The sequence below is a fragment of the Lissotriton helveticus genome, chromosome 7 (genome assembly GCF_964261635.1).
Source record: "Lissotriton helveticus chromosome 7, aLisHel1.1, whole genome shotgun sequence".
Lineage (NCBI taxonomy): Eukaryota > Metazoa > Chordata > Amphibia > Caudata > Salamandridae > Lissotriton > Lissotriton helveticus.
The window spans coordinates 608,516,736-608,540,257 of NC_136068.1; the positions used below are offsets into that span (position 1 = coordinate 608,516,736).

General features: G+C 42.3%; 1 protein-coding gene across 1 annotated transcript in view; it reads right to left on the reverse strand.

Annotated features, from left to right (window-relative positions):
- The window catches only part of FAF2 (Fas associated factor family member 2), a 117,774-nt gene that overhangs the window by 74,128 nt on the left and 20,124 nt on the right, over positions 1 to 23,522 (reverse strand). Inside the window, exons 2-4 of the mRNA XM_078652811.1 lie at positions 6,325 to 6,393; positions 5,963 to 6,097; positions 3,850 to 3,926 (exon numbers count right to left, since the gene is read on the reverse strand). Of these exons, the coding sequence (XP_078508937.1) occupies positions 3,850 to 3,926; positions 5,963 to 6,097; positions 6,325 to 6,393 (281 nt within the window). The remainder of the gene's footprint in view (positions 1 to 3,849; positions 3,927 to 5,962; positions 6,098 to 6,324; positions 6,394 to 23,522) is intronic.

Below are 23,522 nucleotides of genomic sequence, written 5' to 3' on the forward strand. Positions count from 1 at the left end.
GTGAACAATTAGCCTGATCATTTTAGAAGACAGTGTAAAGACTAAAACGCAATTCGCATGAGCCAAGAACATAAGTTTATGTGACGATCGGCAAAAAATGTCCTCTAACTGCACAATCAAATCAACGCGGTCCGCTAGGTGATACGGACGAGAAATCTAGAAGTGACTAAATCAGATCACAGAACTATCAAAATAAGCACGGTCTGCTTTCACTTCCTCCCATCGTGAAAGCTTTCTCATCTTTATGGGGCAATGTGTTTGAAGCACATGCCCTCATAAGGATAAGGATCCTTTTGCGACGGGAGGAAGTCAAGGAGCCCAGTCTGAAGAGGATGGGGCTTAAAGAGAAAGAAGAACGTCACTAGGACCTCTTCTCCAACGGCTGGCTACCGTTTAGCATGAACGGTGACACCAGCCAATGGAAAAGAGGGGCGGGGCTTAACCTCGCTAGTGAAAAATACCCTACCTCATTAAATCTCGCCAGCTTGACTGCGCATGTGCGCAGTCTTTCGCAGGACGAGACCTAAAAAGAAAAGGTGGCACAATAATACCATTTTTACAGGAGAGCTTAAACTTCACGATGCTCTTAGCACGTCATTCCTTAGGTGCTTCCTCACATGCACGTGCCATTGCAAGGTGGCTTACGCCACTTGAAACAGTAAATTAGAAAAACAAAATTTTAAAAAAGGGGACATTTCAGTGAAGGTATTTGCCTTTCTGAAAAAGAATGTGGTGCAGCAGTAAATGGCAGCTGATGGGCCCACCAAAAAATGTGAACATACAATTAATTAGTTTTGCAGCCCATGGGTGGTGGCGGAGCAGCAGAAGAGGGGGAGGAAGAAATGGGGAGTGGAAGGGTTTTGAATTAATGAATATTTCAAAAGGTGCAGTGGAGAATGGGGTTGAATGTCCAATGTGATAAAGAGCACACAAGGAATAACGCAAGTGGGGGAGGAGGGAGCAATACATGCGATGGAGAGAAGAAGAAAACACCTTCACTGTCATCGAGCACTGAAAGACAAGGAAATATAGTACCCTGAAAGGGAGAAGTGGAAGGATAGAAGTCATCCATTCAACAACAAAAAAATCAGTAAACAGGGTATAAAGCCACTGAAAAACAAGCAAATGAGAGTGAGATCAAAGCCACCTGAGGTAAGCAATGGGTGGGCTCTAAACTCACTGTAAGTCTCTAGTATGGCACACAGGAGGTCCTACGCAGGTAAGACCTAAAATTGTTGTTATAAGAAGAAATGTTTTATTTCTATTGTCAAATGCAGGCCCTGCAGCGGATTAGACGATCTCTTATGTTATATAGTCTTATAAAGCGCACTACCATCCCACAGGTATCCTGGTGTTGAAAACATTAGTTCTGTTGTTCGCTCGTTACCACAAGTATGACAATTATTCATCATGGATACCTAGTCTACATTACACCTTTCGAAAGAGCCAGGTTTTAAGCTTCTTCCTGAAGTGTAAAAAATCTTTTGTTTGTCTGAGATTGGGCAGAAGTTCATTCCATAGTCGAGCAGCTGCACAACTGAATGCACTTCCTCCTAACCTTGCTGTTCTGAATCTGGGCAGGCTAACCAAATTGGCTGCTGAAGAACGAAGGCTTCTGGTCGGGGCGTACCACACAAATTTGCTCTGCAGTTGCATGGGCCCAAGTCCATGCAAGGCCTTGAATACAATGCAGAGCGATTCAACTTTATCCTCTGTGTCATTGAGCAGCCAGTGAAGCTCTTTGAGGGACAGAGAGGCAGATGCTCTGCGCGGTCTCTTTAAAGCTAGCTTTGAAACTATTGTCTGGATTCTTTGCAGTTTCATAATCAAAGAGTGTGGGGCACCTAATAATAACAGAGCATTACAATTATCTAACCGGCTCAGAAATACACTTCTCACCACAAGTGCTCTAGCGGAGGTTGGTGCCATTGGGACTATTTTCAGTAATGCTCCGATAAGGAAGAAGCAGGTTCCAACCATTTTATTCACTTGGGTCTCAACGCTCAATCTGTCATCAAATACTATCCCAAGATGACGCACTGTCTTAGAGGGTGTTAGTGGCTTATCTGTAGGGATAGGTCAGAAGTTGGTTGGAAAGAGTAGAGGAACTTTTTTTGCAGTACAGTACAGAATTTGTGTTTTATCCCTGGTAAACTGCACAGAGTTATCTCGGAGCCACCTTGCAGTTTTTTGCGTACACTCGGGAACACTCTCGAGTAGTATTGACTGATTCCCATCCAATGACAAAATGAGTTGCATATCATCCACATAGTTCACCAAATTGATTTTGTATGATTTAATAATTGTGATCAGCCGACTCATATAAATATTTAACAGAATCTGACTGATGGCTGATCCTTGGGGGACGCCTTGCTGGATGTTACCATATATACATAGGAAGGGGGTAAGGCCACTGCTTGTTGTCTATCTGACAGGTAAGATTGAAACCATTTCAGTGCCATGCCATCTATCCCAATTTCCATAAACCTAATCAAGAGGATTTTATGATTGACCATATTGAATGCGGCTGAGATATCCGGTAGGATCAGTATAACGGATTGTCCTCTGTCTGCTCACATTCTAGGTTTGTCCAAGAGTGTTGCCAATGCAGTCTCTGTTCCATGACCCGGACGAAAGCCGAACTGTACATCTTCTAGCCTGTGATTAGTTTCTAGGAATTGCGAAAGAGTCTTACTAACCAAACGTTCCAGAATTTTCACAGGGTAGGGTAGAAGAGAGATGGGTATGTAGTTATTTGGGCACAGGGGATCAAGCGTAGCTTTTTTTAACAGAGGTTTCCAACATGCAGGTACTACTCCACTGCTAAGGGATTGGCAGCAAATCTATCGGAGCTGCGGAAAGAGGTCTTTCTTAAGTTCCTTCCATACCCTGTGTGGGACAGAATCCATTCAGGACCCTGATGAAATACTCAAAGCAAGTCTGTTGAAATCCTCCTCTGTTGGTATCTCCAAATGAACTAGAGTCACTGATCTGTCCTTGTCTACCCACTCCTCCATCTGAATCAGTAGCGGCATCTCAGTCGCTCTGATTTCGTCTTCTATCTTATCCGCTTTGTCCATTTCCAGGCCGCCAATAATTTTAGTAATTTTCTCCTCGAAAAAATCGCTAACCTGTCACATAGGTCTTGAGTTGCAATTATCTTATATTTTAGGCAGTCGTGTTTGGAAAGGTCGGTCACTATTTTGAATATACTTCTAGCGCTGTTAGACTCCATTAAAATGGTGTCGGCGTAATCTGATCGGGTGGCTGCAACTAAGAATATTTGTTGCAGAGGTTGGGCGTAGAGGACCTGGAGGGCCTTTTGGATGACAGCAGTGTGCTGGGCCTGGCCATCTGCCAGAAACTGTTCCCAACCTCCGCAATGTGCAGCAAAAGGCTATGTGCAGCACATTACATCAACACAGAAACTGGATTAAGCAGACAAAGAAAAGAGAATTGCTACACTTGCTTGTAAGATTAATATTACTTTACAAAACACCTGGGAAATTCACACACAAAAAAAGTTAATGAAATTATGGTTACATTTTTTATTAGAAAATTCACTTGACATCAAAGCTTTGAAATACATAGCGTTGACAGTTTCAATGCACTGTTCATGACCTCAAATACGACATCTAAGGAGATTGCATATGACACTACTGGCACATCACTGCAAGAGTACACAGTAAAGTCAGATAACGAGATCTTGTATATTTCACATATTATGTATGCTATTATATTTATTTAGTAACAAGTGAGCAGAGGATGGGTTGCACGTTTGCAGATATAAAAAATTACATCAACAATGCTTATGTACCCGAGAAAAAGGAAAATAAAAATTCTACTCACCTAAAAATATCAAGTAGCGTATAATAAGTGAATCGGAATGGAAGAAGGATTAAGTAGTAACCCCATCCTAAGAGTCCCTGAAACAAGAAGCATAAGGCATTTGGTTAGTGCAAGAACCCACCGGCAGTCCGTTATCGAATCATGAACACCAAAATATGGTCCATCATTACTCAGAGTGGTCACAAAATAGCACAGGTACTTCTACCACACAGGCTTCTTGCCTAGATATGGTACAGAATCCATACTTTTGAACGCCACTGATGATTCTGCACCTGGCCTTACATACTTTAAGATTTGCAGTTGTTACCAGACAAGACCTTTCTTCTGCCTTTGACAGCCTCCATCTGCTTCATACAACTGTCTTGAACGCCTCGTACTAATCTGATTTCAAACCGCTCCTCTGCAGTGAGCAGCAGGGATCCTCCTTTAGCACCACTCTCACCCGCTGGGTTCACAGATTCACTATTTAAGGCTGATGTTCTTTCACTATGCTGGCCAATTTTTCGGCCACTTGGCAGTTATTTCCCCCACCAGTAATGGCATAGACAAATGGCTCATGGTCAATGCTATATGGAAGTACCCTGAAACCCCTTTGGGTTTGCCAGGGAAGAAATTCCTTTACACCGAGTTTGGTGAGGGGAGAGGGCTGTAGGGGTCCACAGCTTAACTACACGTGGCCCTACAATTTTGGATCATACTGGATGGCAATTTGTCTATGAACCTCTGATCAGTAAGCACACTTCTTAGCATTTTCTGTGCCATAACCTTGAGGAAATTTCAGTCTCTGCTCCTTTCTTACTGAAGCATATTTGTAATCCAGGCAGTGGTGTCATCCCATCCAACTCCACCCGCCCACATACCCAACAGCTCAGCTTCAAACTATCCAGAATGCATTGCTCAGGCAGAATCTTGGCCTTTCTCACCTGAACTCTGCCTCTGAACACCTCCTTGATCTACAATTGTTCAACATTTTATACTGTCATGGTGTCACACAGTGATGTTCAATGAATAGAGCCCATGATTCATCATAATAGTTTTGTAAGGCACACTACTCCCCTTTCCCGTGTTCTACTGCTGCATATTTGCTAAAGATGCACCTCCTTTACAAAGTGAGGCATACTTATACTTTTTTTCAGCCGAAATGTGGAACCACTTGCTGGCCTCTCTTCATAGCCAGACTATATTCTCTTTAGAAAACAGTTCACAATCTGGCTGTCTAGCATTTCTGCTTAAGCTTTACACAGTGCTCTCGGACGAAGCCATATCATCCCACAGGCTGCAGAGATACCATGCATGGGCATAGTTGCACACTTTAGTCGTTTTTTCATGATTATTTGATGGCCATTTCTGTCCACTACCATCTGCTCTACATGCCTAAAATAACTCTGCTTGATGTAGTCTTTAGCAACCTACTCTACTGCAATTGCTCACTTCTTTGCAACTACCCCTCTAATTCATTTCAAATCTTTAAAACTGTTGCTTTCACCCTATTAAACCTTCCAGGAGACACCTTACACTTCCTTTAGACATGCAGCAGATCACTTTTATGGTGTTCAACAGCTTCCATCCAGGAAAAAAATTCACTCTACTCCTTTCATCCAATCACCGGCCAACTAACGGGAAACAGGAGAGTGTGACGACGAGGCTCAGAAAATAGTAGATGGAGAGGGAAGTAAAACTGACGAAAGTGGGATTCTGGGAGAAAACAGAAAATGTGGGTGGTGGCTCTTGCAATGTAGTGCCGCAACTAGGGCAGCGATGTGCAAGAGGGGCCGACGGACGATTGAGTGAAGAGAGCAGCCAAGGGGCATAGGGTGCAAGAGAGCAGGTGAAAGGGGCAAAAGGATGCCTGTAGTGAGGGACTTACTATCTCACAATAAAAACGGCTAAATATTTTGAGTATAGACATTGTATTTATAGTTTGATTTGTGAAGTTAGGTATACTTTTTATTAAAATAAGTTCCATGCACCTGAAAATTGTGGTTCCTATAAATTTGGTTTGGCGCTGACGATTTTGATTAGTTTGACAGTCTCCATCTTCTGTACCAAAATGTCAGCCTGGCGGCCTGAAATGCATATCAGCTAGAAAAGGATAGTACTGTGAACTACTTACCCTTGGCTGCGGCCTGGAAACAACATAGCTGTAAACTCTATGGTCTGCTGTATTCACCATAAGTGGTCGGGCTGGAGGAGGACTGAACACGGCAGGAACTCCCTCTTGTTCGTTAAGCCTGTCCTGGACAGCAGCCTGGAGAAGGAGGCACAAAAGTGGAATAAAAATGCAGATGAGAGAGACAAGAAGAGAACATCAAAACAAGCAGATCAGGAAAAATGGTTCACAACAAGGAAACTAGGATAAAAAGGACATAGTTAAATCCCAACTGATCCTTATGTAAACGTTCAGAACCCACCAAAGCTAAACTGAGCTACAATAGTGTAAGTTCAATCTGTCCTAAAGTAAGCATGGAAAAATACCTCAATATTCCAGTTATGCTGTTCTAGAGTCTGACGACACTGTTCCATAGACTCAATGCCCGTCAAATCCTGGAGACAAAAAAAACAAATGATAAAAGCAATTAAATATAAGCACACATCTTCTGCCTAAAATGTTATCTGAAGGACATTAACATGCAATGAAGATAATCTACATTTACAGACCGGCCTGTGCCTTTGAAACGCAGGTATGTTTGGGGCAAATATGTCAGACGCCAGCAAGAGCCTACATATAGCAGATTCTGCCCCGCTCTATGGGTCTATAAATATCTAGCCATATAAAAGAATGTCACATTAAGAAAGTTTATGGACTTCACTCGGTTTTACAGAAGTCACTGAGCCCATCAATCTCCTGCACAGCCTCAGAATGCTAAACTAGATGGGTCGGGGTAATTGGCAATCTAACATGCAGAACACATGGCTGAGACCAAGATTTTTATCAGAGTAGTGGTTCAGATAACACAGCACAGGGTACAGACGATCTAACACAATGCACAAAATATGTGCCTAACATATGCTTTGGAATCACTCAGGCCTCCAAGCAGATAATCTTTGAAAATTGTGGGCTACAACTCAAAGTTAACCACCTTCAGTCTCACTGTCAATCAGTATGTAACGCTTCATAACTGCGCCAAAGAATACTGTAATCAAGTCCAAAAATAAGAAACAGCTGCTGATGCTCAATTCAAATGTGGCTTCAAGTGCGTAATTGCAAAAGTAACTTGGCAGAGTCTGTATTCTACTGGTACAGCCTTATCAGTCAGTTCACATCATAAGCAAATCACTAAACACAGACCAGTAAATGTCCAGACCACTTATTTGTCGAATCCATAAAATGGTTAGTGGAGGCATCACATATACATATATCAAAACAATGAATGAAACAAAAAATTAACCACACTGGAATAGCAAACACTAACCCATTAAAAACAGCATAGATAATAAATTGAAGAACGGAAAATGCTTCTGGCAAAAGTTAAATCCATAAAGTTTGACCTCTTAAGTATTTGGAGCCAACAAATAAACAGTAAAAACGTAAACAGAGAGACAGAAGGGCTTTTAAAATAAATTATGAGCAGCAAAGAGAACAGCTAGGCTGATCAACTGAAACTAAAGTGAAAACAACAGCCAAGGACTACAAATGCTCGCAGCACCTTATACAGAAACTAAAAAGTCTAAAAATAGAGAAATCCTAAAATGGGAAAAATTATGAGAGAAATACTGAGTGCAGAGACCGCAGAAGTGGAATAAAGACAGTAGAATACTTGGGAATACACAGAGGAAAGAGCTACTACAGAGTCAAGAGAAAAAGTCTAAATTTTCAATGTGAAACAGATCAGACTAAGGTGAAGCAATATATTCTTAAGTGAGAGATCAGTCAAAACAGGAACGCTGAACATTGAATTAAAAAGTTAAATTATTAGTAAGGCTCAGTTTTCCCTTTTTACATTTGGAAATGCATTTTACTGGTGGCCCGATTTTTTAAAATGAGAAAAAAAGAAATGAGAGGTTCTTTCAAGTGCCCATGCTGCCAGTCATGACCACCAGACCAAAGCTGTGAAGACCGACAGCGCAGGGAGTTTAACAACATAAGGTACTGTGAAATATCGCTGTCCTAGAAGAAAAAGATGGCAATAATAAGCACCCATCAGGATTCAACTGCAAGGCAACAATCGGCTAGAAGAGTGAAACAAAATGTTAACGGAAAGAAACAAATTATATATTTGGACACATTGCATGGGATGAGAGGAGAACCCTTCTCTATATGTGGATGAGCAGAGCAATTCAATTCTTACCTTAAACAAAGCGGGAAGAGAATAAAGGGGACCTGGTATCTAATCTACTTTGCCCAATTATACAGATGTTAGCTAATAAATATGTGCCAGTGCCTTAACCTGATACTAGGAAACAGGACCATTCTGTTCAGATGTAAAGAGCTTAAATAGTATTCAATTTGCACCAGCATACAAAGACTGATCCTCTTAAAAACAAACCCAATCTGCACTATTTTAAGCAGGACAAAAAAAACACCATATTGTTGTGAAACAATCCTTGCTTTTTAGGTCACACCTGTCAGACAGTGCTAGCTGTCTAGTTGCGAAAAACCTAATGTGAACTTAAAAAGGTCCTACCATCAGCCCATCGTTTATCATTGGTTGTTTTTTGCCACACACATTTGAATGCTTCTTATTTAATGGCTTTCCCTACTCTTCTCATTTTTGTTCCTCACCTGGAGCAGAGACTTATTCCACCCTTTTGATTTGCTGACTAGTATCATTCCACCTCTCACGTTTGGGTAGCTACTTTTTTCTTTTTGGTTAAACACTCTATAAGAGTGCATATATCACCCAGCTTTTTTTCTTGTACGTTTGACCCCTCCCTTAAAAAAAAACCACACACACACACCCGCCCTTATGCTCGGTGTTGCGGTTACTAAGCCACTCCCGCTGGTGTTTACCCCCAATCTCCTCCAGTTGATTTTGCTTTGGAAATAATCCAGGTAGTCTAAACAGATGTGCTTCTAGCAAAAATAAGTACATTGATAGCTCTGGCAAGGTAAAACAAGCATTGGCAAAGCCAATACTTCTCTGCAATCGCCAAGCTCCGAGCTTTTGCCATCTCCAATGTTTTTTATTTATATGTTTGTACACACTGCTCCCAACCCATTAAGAGTCAAACGAGGTATACATGCCCTTCATAAATGGGGAGAAAGAAAAATGGAGTGGCCGTGGTGCCAGCAAATGGGAAGCCTATGGGCAGGCTATGAGCCCATGATGTACATACAGTATCTCTCAGTTCGAGAAAGCGCATACATGTCCTCTAGAGCTGAAACCTAAAAACGTACTATTGAGCACACTGGTATGACCAGAAATCCTGCTGTATCAACTTTCATATGGATGTGTTCAAAAAGAGAAGTGAGAAGGTACCACTCGCTACACAACAGCTGAGAAGAGCAGGCTGTGTATTAAGACAGAAAGAACATGGTGTATTGTGTATTATGATAGATACAAGCATAATAAGAAGGTCCAAAGGCTTCAGGTAAGAAGGAATATCTTTATTAAACTAAAGATCTTAACTATTAAGGCGGCCAATGAGCTTGCATCCATGCAGACCGGATCCAACTGTGAACTGACTCAACCCCAAATGTCCGAGTCAGAATGCATGAATGCAACCAATTACACAGCACATCTCCCCATATACAATTGAACACAGAATAAATGATAATACAGTAGTACACAACCCAGAATATAACATAGAGTAACTAAGTCTAGAGACAGTTCGAACAACTTAATAAAATATAGATCAAACAAAACTAAAGAGAGAAAAACAGAACACCCCAGCACTGAAACAAAAATAAAATAAAAATATTTTTAAAAAAATGTTTTATACCTCATTATTGAAAATAACTGTTTCCTAGATACACGTCCACATCTGGTAGTAATGGTTACATTCCCTCGATCTAGAGGTCCCTATCCATTATGAGATTATGCAAGAGACACACCCTCCCGATTTTCTCCATGACCTGTAGACACTTCACTTCAGAAGAACAAAAAAAGAAGATACAGCATCCAATTCACTACATTGAGCATTCTGCTTATCATCATGAAGGGTATTATTTTATTTTGAAAGATCACACTCCAGTAGAACTCCTAGAGGAAATAAAGTATCATCAGGAATACTCAACTTCCTAGTAATAATGTTCTTTTGAAAATCCTGTAAATTCATTTTTGACCACCAACGTCCATCCATCAGTTCTACCAAAACACGAGCGACTTTACACACTCTGAATGGGCCATTATAATGAAAATTCACTTTTGATCTCTTGGTTCTCAGGTTAGTTAACATAACCCAAGTACCTATATGGATTTCAACATTACTTAGACCATGAGCTTCATCATGATAGTTTTTCATCTTGTTTTGAGACCTTTCAACCTGAGCTCATCACTAGTCATTTGTTCTGGTCTTTCTCTAGAGGGTACTTTATAATCCAACCTCATTGGCAACAAACCTGTGCTGGCATCGATACCACTCAGTGACGAAAAAGGGGAAACCCCGGTGACTGAGTGAGGGGCATTGTGATAAGCCCACACCTTATTTTTTAAAAACTTCTCAACCTTTGCACCACAAGTAAGAGCAGTTTGAACTCCCTCTTTAAGCAACCTATTCACCCTCTCAATGGCCCCATTAGCGCTGGACTGTAAAGAGCCATTGGCTAATGTTTAAATCCTGTTTTTTAAGAAAAAACGTCCATTTTCTCCAACACCAGTTGCACGCCGTTATCAGTGACCAATTCTAAAGGGTTGCCTTCCAATGCACCTTACTAAGGAACTCAATCGCTATAAGAGTACATATTCATAATAAACCCCTTTAGAATAACAATAATTCAGTACACCCATATACTTAATGTCCTCTGACAATTGCGAAATGAGTCCAGAAAAATCCAATGCCAATTTTCTCCACGGAAACTCAGGAAAAGGAGTAGGTACTAAAGGAACTTCTTTCGTTTTCCAGTGTTCGTTGGAAAGGGAACATTCTTCACATTTATCTACAAACCCCTCCACTTGTTTGTCCATATAAAACCACCAAAATTGTTGCCATACATTTTCTTAGTGGATGTGGCACCCAAGTGTCCAGAATGTGCTAATCTGATAATCTTAGACTTCAAATTATTGGGAGAAATAAATTTACCAGCTCCCCAAAAAAAAAAAAAAACGCAGGTTCCACGGTGATCTGAGTTGACAATTTAACTATGACAATGCAATTCTCCTTGTAAATGCTTTAGCAGTGGCCACCACTTCCTGACATACTTGATTACTTTCAATACGATGAGATCCTCTGCACATGCTTTACTCCATTCTCCTTCACTGATGGTTCCCCGACATACTTCTGCTACTTCGACATCTGCTACAACACACTCAAGATCCAAACAAACTGACTCTTCAGTTACTTGTTCCAAGGGCACTCAAGATAAACAACTGGCACGGGCACGGATTCCTCCTGGTATGTATCCAATTTCAAAATTGTATTCCGGTAGTTTAGACAGAATACAAATAAGTATGGAAGAAGCTGTGTACATAAAGACAAACTTTGTACCCCAAACATGTTTTATATTTTTTAATGGCCCATGCACAAGCCAATGCCTCTCTATCGTGCTTTATCTCTTCTCAACGTCAGAGAGAATCTGTCACGTAAAAGCTATCAGGTGTTCTTCAGAACTGACCCTTAGACAAAGAAATGCACCTGAACCTACAGCACTAGCATCCGCTGAGATAATACAAGTAGCCCCACTCACAAAGGTTTTTAACGCTGGCACATTAGCAAGTGTTCAAAATGGGGGTGGGGTCGCACACTACTCACACACCGGCGGTGTCACCCCTAAGGACTCTGGTCAATGTAGTAAAGTGTTCGCGATGCATCATCTTTCGATCTTCTGCTATCTTCGCCATCCCTGGACACGTGTTTCGGGGTATCACCCCTCGTCAGCAGGGATAGGCCGTGTACTGGGGTTGCCGATGGCTGCCAATATCTGCCAGGTATAGTACCACTCAGGCGCGTAGGTGCGGGATCCCAGGCTCGTCAGCCCACTGCTCACGGGAGCTTTAAAGTTACAAATGGGGGTGGGGTCGCACACTACTCTCACACCGGCGGTGTCGCCCCTAAGGACTCTGGTCAATGTAGTAAAGTGTTCGCGATGCATCATCTTTCGATCTTCTGCTATCTTCGCCATCCCTGGACACGTGTTTCGGGGTATCACCCCTCGTCAGCAGGGATAGGCCGTGTACTGGGGATGCCGATGGCTGCCAATATCTGCCAGGTATGTACCAGTGTATGTACCAGTACACGGCCTATCCCTGCTGACGAGGGGTGATACCCCGAAACACGTGTCCAGGGATGGCGAAGAGAGCGAAGATAGCAAAAGATCGAAAGATGATGCATCGCGAACACTTTACTACATTGACCAGAGTCCTTAGGGGCGACACCGCCGGTGTGCGAGTAGTGTGCGACCCCACCCCCATTTGTAACATTAGCAAGTGTTCTTTTAATATCATCAAATGTGTTTTTGCTCACACTGCCAAACAAGTTTTTCCTTCTTCCTCAAAAGTTTTTTTAAGGTTCCATGAGAGTGGCATACCCACTCACAAACCTTGCATAATAATCGCACAATCCAATAAATGACTTTAATTCATCCTTATTCTGCGGGAATGGTATATCCTTCAAGGCTTTGATTAAATCATCCTAAGGTTTCACACCTTCTGGTTTTTTACAATGTCTCAAATAGACAACAGATTTGGTTAGAAATGTGCATTTGTCATGCAATACAGTCATACCACAATCACACAAAGTGGACAATACCTTATCTGACATCTTATAATGCTGTTCAATTGTTTTAGCAAAAATTAAAATATTGCCCTGGAATGCTTGTACTCCATGAATATCCTTGAACAATACATTCGTTTCTGGAATATACTAGCAGAAGGTATTAGGCCAAATGGTAAGCTTAAATATTTAAATGCACCAAAAGGAGTTATGAATGTGGTCAAAATATGAGACTCTCTTTAGAGCTACTTGATGGTACACTGCTTCTACATCTATATTGCTGAAATACTTTGCCCCTCCTAAAGTTGTCAACACTTCATGAATTTTCGGTAACGAATGACAATCCACAACAATATTTTTGTTTAGTGAGCGTAAATCCACACATAAACTAATATAACCACTGCACTTACCCACTCAGCCACATTCCCAGGTTCAATAATCCCATCTGCACACAGTTGGTCAAGAGATTTCCTCAACTCTTCTCTGACAAACAAACGTACCTCACGAACCTCATGTAACACAGGTGTAACATTCTGCTTTAATACAGTCTCGTGCTCAAACCCCTTCATACGCCAATCTTGTCTGCATAAACTTATGGATTTTTTTTAGTACAACACCTACATCACAAATGTTACACACACACCATCAACCAAAATAATAGGGGTAAGTGTACCCAGCCTCAAAATCCTTCCCTATTTCCCTTGATAGATCCATCTTAGAATAATTTCCTTTCCTTTCATAGCCACATATATTTTAGTATGAATTATTCTGTCATGAAAATTCAAACTGTCGTCAAAAAAGCTTAAGGTCTCAATCTCGGTAACCATAGGCCACCGCGCTAATATCGGGTACACTTAAATGCATATCTCCCCAAAGAGCCTTGAAAGTTCCTTCGGACTACATTGTGACCAGTGAGCCAGAATCAACCATAATATTCACCGTAATCCCGCCAATTCTTACGTCACAATATGGGCCATTTTTACTTGCCATGTCACCCGCATCCACATTACAGCCACCGTCAATATAGTAGTGGTGGAAATATTTGCAACAGCATGACAATTGAAATTAATCACTTCCTGTTGTTCCACTTCCGAAACACAACTTGCATTGACATCTGTGCGCACACTTTTGCACACTTTCATGAAATGCCCAACTTTATTACATTTACTGCACTTTTTTCCTTGTGCACGACACTGTTGTTACTAAATAATAATGTGAACCACATCTATAACAGGAACCACCATGTAACAAAGCATTTCCCATTTTAGTAGTATCCTGTTTTTTGTTTTTTAAACCCAACATTAACTTTTTCAGATTGACCAGTATTTTACAACATTTTAACTGACTTTAGAGATCGCTCTATGCCTGTGGCTATTTTTTTGTGTTTGATCCAGCGAAGGATTGGTACAGCACAACAAATGTTCCTGTACTTTCTTTATATAACAATTCAACATAAAGTGGTCCCAAATATACTGATCAACTGCATTCTCAAACTTGCAAGTACTAGCTAAAATTCTCAAAGCTGCAACATATTGATCTATTAATTCAACTGAGTCTTGCTTGTTGCGGGAATACAAATTAAAGCGTTCTAAGACGACACTGGGCTCCTCAAAAACTTTTCTTAGACAATCTTTATTTGCACTTCCACTAATACATTCCAATCTCGAGCATCCTCGCCCAGTGGTTGTACTTCCGCAAGATGATCATAAACTCTCTGTCCTTCGTTTCCCAACAGATTAAACATTAGAGCAAACTTCCTGTCAGGTGAGTATATATTGGCATCTATGGCAGTCAAATAATTCTGGAAAGCTCTGAACCATCTTTTCCACTCTAAAATAGGTTTACTAGGACTCAGACAAAAATGTGGAGGCTGTTAATGCTTTGGTTTATAGAAACTTGTTATTTCCCCCAAAAGAATGCAGGATCTGTGAAATATAAGGTATAAAACTCACAGTTTACCTCAGCAGAAGTAATACATACGATTAATGCCAGAAAAAGAATGCTGATATCTTGAAGAACGAGCTTGCACTACAGCACAGGAGATACATGCACACGATGCTTCCATGGCTGGGAACAGGATGACTGTTATAACTGCTTGCACAGTGAGTAATTACGATGGTTAATTAACAGCACCCACGGCTTTCCATAGCTGCCGTAATCTTAGCGAATCCACAGATCTAAGAATTAAAAAGTATATCCACCTAAAATGGCTGCCACGTCTCACGTAGCGCAAAGCATGGCAAAAACACTACTGTGAAGCTGTACACAGTCAAGAAGATTTAACCAATATGGCTGTCATGTCTTGCGTAACGTGACATGCAGCCCAAAACACCAGTGTGAAGAGCAAGCAATCCAACAAGGCTCGATCAATGGCTTATGGCAAAAGCCTGATATGTCACACGCACAAACTGCCTAACAGCACACAGACCCAGCCAAGTCATCTCAGCCGCTTTTGGAACTATACTTCCTCTGCAACTGCGCCAAACCAGTCTTCTCACTTCCTTGCTTATTGCAACACGTCTGTGCAGTTCAACTTAGACTGCAAACAGACTACGGGAGCTCCTCACCAGTAGTTGCACCAAAGAAACCTTAACCACTTGGATGCTAAGCCTATTTGTTGATTCCCATGTAATTTCCATTGAAACCAATGGAAACTCCATGACGAGCTGGGCTCGTCATGAGCGTCGAAGGGGTTAAGCCGCCACCGTACAATGCTTCCAATTTGTAATAAGTAGGTCCAAAAGCTTCAGGTAAGAAGGTAGGTCTTTATTAAAATAAGGATCTTAAATATTAAGGCGGCCCATCAGCTTGCATCCATGCAGACCGGCGTAAACTGACTCAACCCCAAATGTCCGAGTCAGAATGCATGAATGCAACGAATTACACAGCACACTCGAGCGCAACAAGATAAAAAGGCTATCGATGACGGGTGCAGAAACTTTTTTAATAACTGGGTTATGTGGTCACTGGGGATGAAGGGTTACTCAGTAGTAATGAGTGTTACAGTTTAAACTAAAGTGTGAATGGAAGAGGTCGAGCGCGCGTTGCTGGCCCCAGGACTTTAACGTACGCCGTATGCTGAGGAACTTGCCGCACCAACTGCTGCTGAAGCATGTAGGGAACTTGTTGAGTGCAAGGAAGAGACAGTAGGTCAGCTCATTCCACAGAAAAGAGGCTAGTAGCGATTGTGTGTTGAGTAACATGACAAGTAGCACAGCCACCAGCAGCGCCAGCTTCAGCAGCTAGCACAGCCAGTCTAGCTTTACGGGGTGCTGCTTCCGCATGCTGTGGGGCCCCACTGGGCGGCCAGCCTCCCACTCTGATGTTTACAGCAGCAGCCCCTGTGCTTCTCCCTCACAGTCTGAGCATAAGCACTACTGCTACAAGGAAATCCAACTACCACTCAGGGGCGACGAGAAAGACTGGAACAATAACCCATATTGTCAGGTGTTCATAAACTCTTCAACTGCCAATGGGATAAACATGACGGTCTTGATTTTCAGAACCTATGCTAGGTGTCACTGGACACTGGTAGGCATACATACATTTATAACAACCACAGGCCATGAAAAATTATTTCTGCACTGTCTAGTGTTTGGAATTTTGAGTGTCAGACCTTTCACAGAAAGCCAGCCAACGCTTCTGACTGACTACCTCAGTGCCCCTATTTGTGGGCAGGGCCTATGTAGCTTTACGAGCCTGTAGCTCAAGTAAACAAATTGCAACATTCTGATTACAAACAGAAGCTCAAGTCATCATACTGAGCTTACTTGAGAAGCCCATTTGAGCAGTCTCTCAGATACAGTACAACACAATGACAGTTGTCTCATTAAAAAAGTAGAATACCTTGCCACTAAATGGCAATGCTCGTTGTCATGTTACAGGTAAACTACCTTTGAAAGGTGACTTGGAATTAGCCTCTCCTTTAAAAGACAAGGGCACTAGAAATAATCTAGAGCCTGCTGCTGGTCATTGCCACTGCTCTCTAAACAAGCATTGAAAATGCAATAGGTCTCGCATCATTAGAGTTAGTGCTTTTAGAATTGTTTATGGGTTTTTTTTAAAAATCTTTAGCGTTTTTGTTTCCTGTAGCCAATGCTAAAGAATTACAAATAAAAAAAGCCATAAACATTTCTAAAAGCTCTAACTCAAATGCTGCGAGACCTATTGCACTGTCGGCTGGGGTTTTTTGATGGTGCTGTGCTGGGAGAGAGAGTGGGGAGGGTTGGAGAAGGGAGGGGGCGAGACCTAAAAAGGCTTTTATAACCAGAAACGTGGATATAGCAGCATGCGTCCTCACCCAGAGTGGTTGGGAAGGGAAGTGCGAGTCTTAGCTCCTGACATACCTTATATTGGAGTGCTGCACAGTTACCACGAGGTGGCACTGTTTGCAGTGTTTGGGGGTGGAAGCTTTAAAAACTCCCCACCTGAAATGTGTAGTCATTCGAATTCATCAGAAGTTATAATCGTTACTGTTTAAAAAGCCTAATGCACGTCTGCCTTGCATGACTGTGACTACCTTCGCAAATAAGAGACCCCAAGAGATGCGTATGGTGCCAGACAAGAATCTCCTGCATTTAAAGTCCGAGAGTAAAGCGAAAGGCAGAACAGCTGCGAGGGGGTGGGGGTGGTGGAGGAGACTCGGGCAGCGACTGGGTTTTAAATAAACTCCCCAGTAGCTAGTGGTAAACTCTTTACGAGGCTTTTAGTTGCATCTAGGGGAGTCTTGGACTTACTGTCTTTTATATTTGTTACCATTTTTATTTGCTAGAATTCGAAGCATCCTAATAGGGCTTAACCTAAGAGCGGATGTTCCCTCACATGCATTAATTTAGGTTGCATAGAGCAGTGCGTGCACTTTGCTTGACCCATTGAAGTGCCTGGCTAAATGCTCACGGGAGCTGTGTGCTGATGCACGCGATGAAAAACCAAAGCATGCACTTGCTTGATCCAAGACGCTGATGATGTCCCTGTGACAGTGCCACTTTGGCTGAATGCACACGTACTAGAGTTTCTCCTTTACCTGATGGGTAGAGACTAGTTAGTAACGAGACGCACGGAAAACGCGGTGTTCAAGGTACAACATTCACTCATGATCTTCTCTGTCATAATAAACCAGTGACTGCGCGTAAACCGTGTCCTTGTAGTTGTGATCCAGAGTGGAGCTTTCACACGGAGTAGTTCGTTGTCGGTACAGAGATCACACTGTGTTTGTTGTCTTGCACCCCTGTCTGCCTGTTGTTGGTTGGTTTGGTACTCATAAGGAAAAGCAAAAACCCGCAGATTGCGTACCGGCTGCTTAGTTTGTGGTTACTTTGTGTGTTCAGAGTCGCCTCGACAGATCTTTAAACAAATATCCGCTAATGAAAAGCAGAATCCACGCGCTGCAGCTCATGACAAGACCTTAAAATAAGCGCATTAATGCTGCTTTATTATTAGCCTTGTATAACACAATAGCCCGAGTCACGGCAAATATTGGCAGAGCAGTGCTTCAACCCCATAAATGTACAATGTAGAAGGCAGGGTAAATACATTAATTTCAGTTTGTAAACCCGTGTGGGTGTCTCGTAAAGAGCTCGTTTTTTTCTGCTTTTGTAAACGCTCCTATGCGAGTAGGAGGAGAAGGGGGGAGGAGAGTAGGAGGAGGGGGGAGGAGAGTAGGGGAGGCACAGCCTAGCGGCCGTGCAACCAAGAGAGTAGGAGGAGGAGGGGGGCCAAAAGAGACAAGACGGAGGGAAGGCAGAGAAGGGGAGGGGGGAGGAGACGCACGGAAAACGCGGTGTTCAAGGTACAACATTCACTCATGATCTTCTCTGTCATAATAAACCAGTGACTGCGCGTAAACCGTGTCCTTGTAGTTGTGATCCAGAGTGGAGCTTTCACACGGAGTAGTTCGTTGTCGGTACAGAGATCACACTGTGTTTGTTGTCTTGCACCCCTGTCTGCGTATCCTCGCTGGCATGAACTAGCAAAGCGATAAATTGTTTTACCTGCAGGTGCGTATTGAACAGCTGTTTCTATTTAGCGGAGCAGAAATGGGTTGGAAGTTCAAAGCTCTCCGTACTGGATAGAGAAGAGTTAAATTGCCTGTAATCTAGGAACTAGGAAAAATGTGAGAGGTAGTGTTGGGCAGTGTTACAGGCTTCACTTTCATAGGCGTACAAAAGATGAAACCTCGTTTACCTTAAAGCGCACGTGAAACAGACTTCTACTTTTCACGGAGCAGGGAATGATTAATCAAGGTAAAAACTGTGACTCTCCGGGTCGCAATAAAAAGGAGTCAGATTACCGGATGTCTAAAAAATAAAGACAAGAAATGATGTTGAGCAGTGCTACAAGCTCATACATCAAAATGTTACAGGTTAGTGTAGAAAGGAAAGTGAACAATGAAGGAGACACGGCCGGCCGGCCGTGAATAATTAGGGAATGAGCACGCTGAAAAGCTTGTGGGAGGGGGACTGGGCTACCTTTGATGTGGCAGGCGGCATGGGGCATGTCACGGCCGGCCGGCCGTGAATAATTAGGGAATGAGCACGCTGATAAGCTTGTGGGAGGGGGGCTGGGCTACCTTTGATGTGGCAGGCGGCTGGGGGCATGTGCACGCGCTTTTAAGCTCAATGCGCATGCGCATTGAGCTTGAATTTCACGGGCACTGCAAGGAATCGCCACGATTCCTTGCAAGTTAGTTAAATACTGTTTAAGCCCCAATAGTCTCGCAAGCTCGATGCGCATGCGCATCGACAGGCGAGACCTAATAAAGGAATAGAGGCCCCATTGGTCGGCTATCAATATACCACCCGCAACCTGTCAAAGACTGTCGGATAGGAGCAGTGAACACATTTGGAGAAGTTGCACAATAAAAGCCACCCCCAGAGATACGAAAACAGAAATGCTACAAGGACACCTTTTAAACGCATATGCTATCCATGTGAGGTATCCTTATATATAGAGCAGCAAGGGTGTGTGTTAAATACTAAAAATAATGTAATACTTCTGTCTGCTCAGTTCTAATTCCAGGGATTTCTTCTGTTTCCAATGGCATCTTATTTTCTACTGTTCAGAACTCTGAGAGAGGCATCCTTACCTAAGATGGACGAGACCTGGCTTCAGTGAGGATCGCCGGGGACTCCTTCCACGAGAGGGCATCACAGAACTAGGCGGATATATATTCAGAACAATTTGTCTGGCTCGAATCAAAACGACAGCGCTCCTAATGTGCGGCAGGATGAATTGCCCATTTAAACAAAATTATAAAGTAATCCGAACAACGGATAAAAATTGGCGCTGCGTAGGTTTCAAGTAGTTAGGCGATGCACTCTGAGAGGGCTAATAACCGGAAGAGGCATTAAATATGCATGTCCTTCACAAACGGAAAGAACGAAAAATTGAGAGGCGATTGTACCAGCAAATGGGAAGCCTATGGGTGGGCTAAAAGCCCAAGATATAGGTACAACATGGCTCGGTTTGAGACAGCGCATGCATGCAGTCTAGAGCGGAGACCTAAAAAGATCCTATACCCACCCCCCTCCCGCGCCTCAAAAAACCCTTCTACGGCAATTCCAGTTAGATTTATACCTGTCATTCTTGGCAGTTGTAACTTACAGTTCTACAACAGAGCACATGCTTCAATGTGACCTAGCGAAGAGCTCCTCAAAATCGAAAGGTTGTCTCCTGCTGTCACCAGTGCTTTCAAGGGAATTGAGTGAGTGTATTGTTTTAACAAATTACAAGGAAAGGAAACAATGGCAAATTTCTAATAAAACAACATGCTTTGGTTTCAAATGCAGAAAGACATCCAAAATTCAAGTATTGAACAAATCGAGTGACAACGCAAAGTGGAATCTTCAGTTCATGATAATAAAGAAAGTTAAAACTTTCAAGAGTGCAGTCACAAGTTGAAACATGAAATGTTAACCGCCTCTGCCACTTCTATGGCACCTCCAGCCAAATAGTCTTGTTAATCATTACCAAAACTGAAGGTTAGGGACCTTGCAGGAAGTCTTAAATGATTCTTGCAACTTATGGTGTCACTTCAAGCTGTAAGCAAATAACGATCAGTCTCACTAAAGCAACAGGACCATGGTTTGGAAGCGGATGTCAGCACAGGAAGCAGGTGACACTCTCATAATAGTCACAGGTCGTTTTTCACTCCTACAAGGTTTTTTTAGCACCAGTGTTGACAAGGCCTTAAAGCAACAGTCAGTTGGTTGCAGTAGTAGTTGCAGAGCTTGCCATATTTAACACCCAACCTAACCGATGAAGGGTTCAAGCATATGAACCAAGAATGGCATGGTGCCGATCAATGAACAGGGGACCTATGGTTAGTAGAATGTGGAACATATTCATTGAACAGAAGCAGGATCTAAAATTATGACAAAAATTCAGCTATCCAAACCATGACTGTCACGTCTGTGAAATATGTCACTTTCACAGGTATCTGGGTAATCTAAGAATACCCGGAGCATGGTCATATTTTGCACCGAAGTGGATTAGTGATTTTTTACTATGGGAACTGCCACCTTGGGATTTAAAGGAAGTGAGGACATTAAGCTTAATTTTTGCAGCACTTAATTATCCATGACGAGATATTCCGTTTTTTCCACTATGCACCTGTATTTCGAAATAAGTGGAATTTAATTATTATTTAATTGGACTTATAACACTAGCCTTTTAAAAGAGCCCTTGTAATTAACAACCACAAATTTGAGTGATCACTCAGGGCCACTACACTGTGCACTACCAAATACCATTCAGCACATCTCTGCAGTTAAGTGTTGAAAATATTCATGCCTTTGGTAAACTGTCTAATTACATCCCTCTGGCATTCCAACGGATTAGCGCTTCCAGTTATATTTCGGTTGAGTAATGGAAAGATTAGCATTTAGCAAGCAGTCACGGTGGAATAAAAAGGGGGTTGGAAACAATCCAGATTCAACTAAAGTGATTGCAAAGAGCGTAATGTTCTTGGAGATGCACTTCATAGCTCTATTGTGACTGTTGCTCAACAGGAAGAATTAGTCTATTCCCCAATTACTATGTTGAAGAATAAGAGAACAGGAAGTGACCTGGATTTATAGGATGCAGCAAAAGTAAAGGCGTTCGGAACTGGAACACTAGCTGAGAGGTGCATGGTCATGTCATCTGTGGAATTAGGCGAGTCACATTTCAATCTTACGCCTCATGCCACAGACTACAGTGAATACTAGCTGCTGAAATTAATTAAAGCGTTCCACTCAATCTTTTGCACTACATCGTTCCAAATGTAGACCGCAATACTGCATGCGGCTTCCACACCAGACCTGCCCAACAAACGCAGTGAAGATATAAATATCATTTATTTGCTGCGAGTTCATCACTCATGGAATACCAAACACTGTGACCCACAGCAAGCAAAACTTTGAGAAGCCAGCATTTAAAAACTGTTTCAGACTGGGCAATATGGGGTAGAATTATAGGGGCTAGCTGGACCGCTAGTCTGGGAAGGTCTGTTAATGTGGCTTTTGAGGACCTCCTCTGAGCCCAAAACTCAAAATATATTAAAACCTGATTGGATTAAGTATCCTGGTCTCCTGACTTTCATTTTGGGTCCTCATAGAAAGGTTCACAGACAAGAAGCTCTGTGATTGGTTGGTGCAACAGATGAAGATCTAATGAAGCAGTTAAAGACCTGAAAAATAAACTGAAAAGAACCGAAGGGGGCAGCAAAAACAGACCACCTGGCTCAGGTGGGGTGCAGGGGCACCAAAGACCTTTTTTTTTTAGGTCAAAGCCTACCAGACAGTACAGATGTGTGGTTTGCTAAAGTCATCTTTGGGATATTCAGAAAGATTCCCTGGGAATGCATTCCATCCATTGCTTACCATTGGCTTTGTGGTTTGCAACTCACATTTTCTGGCCTTCGATTTGCTGGCTCTATTTGTTTTAAGCTGTCCCGAGTTAGTTCATCCCTCCAAAGGAGCAAAGCTTTTCACACCAACTCCCCTTGTATTTTTCTACGTGTGCGCTTTTCTGTAACTAGGTCTGTGAATCATGTTCTTAATCTAGTCACATTTGCTGTGCATTCAAAGACCAAGGTAAAATGTCAAGCGTTGTCTTCTGAGTGAGCTTGGTGTTTACTTTTCTTTATCTCGCTTCAAATTGAGGGGATTTATGTGCCAAACGTATTGAATACTGGGGGTTAGGAACGTTTTTTTTCTAGCACACGTCATTTAAATGAACTGTATAAGTATCAGAATAAGGAACAAAAATTAAGCACATTAGTTGTTAATTCTGAACTGTGTTTGGAAACAAATGCTTTAATATGATCAAAACAAATCATTACACTAGGTGATGCCTTATCCACACATTATCGTTTGTGCTCTGTATAGTTTTATTAGTAAAACTGTATGTCTGTGCAAAAGTCCTGGGAATTTCAACTGATAATGTGTCTGTAGTGGGAGTGTGATACCACACCATGCACACACTACTCTGCACAACTCCACGGACTTCGGCACCACTGCACTTTACGCCTCTACTCTATGCCAATGCACTCTACACCACTCCAGTCTGCGCCACTCCAATCTTCTCTACCGCACTCCAATCTTCACTGCGCAACTCTCCACTTTACGCCACTCCAATCTACTCTGCACAACTCCACCAATACACTCAAATCCACATCCCTGTACTCTGTGCCAATAAACTCTACGCCATTCTAAGCTACTCTGTACCACTGCACTCTACGCCATTGCACTCAACACCATTGCACTCTACCCTGCACCACTTCACTCCTGCATTTTACGCCACTGCACTCTAATCTACGCCACTACATTTTACAACGATGCATGGTACACCACTGAATTCTATATCGCTGCAGTCTACACCAT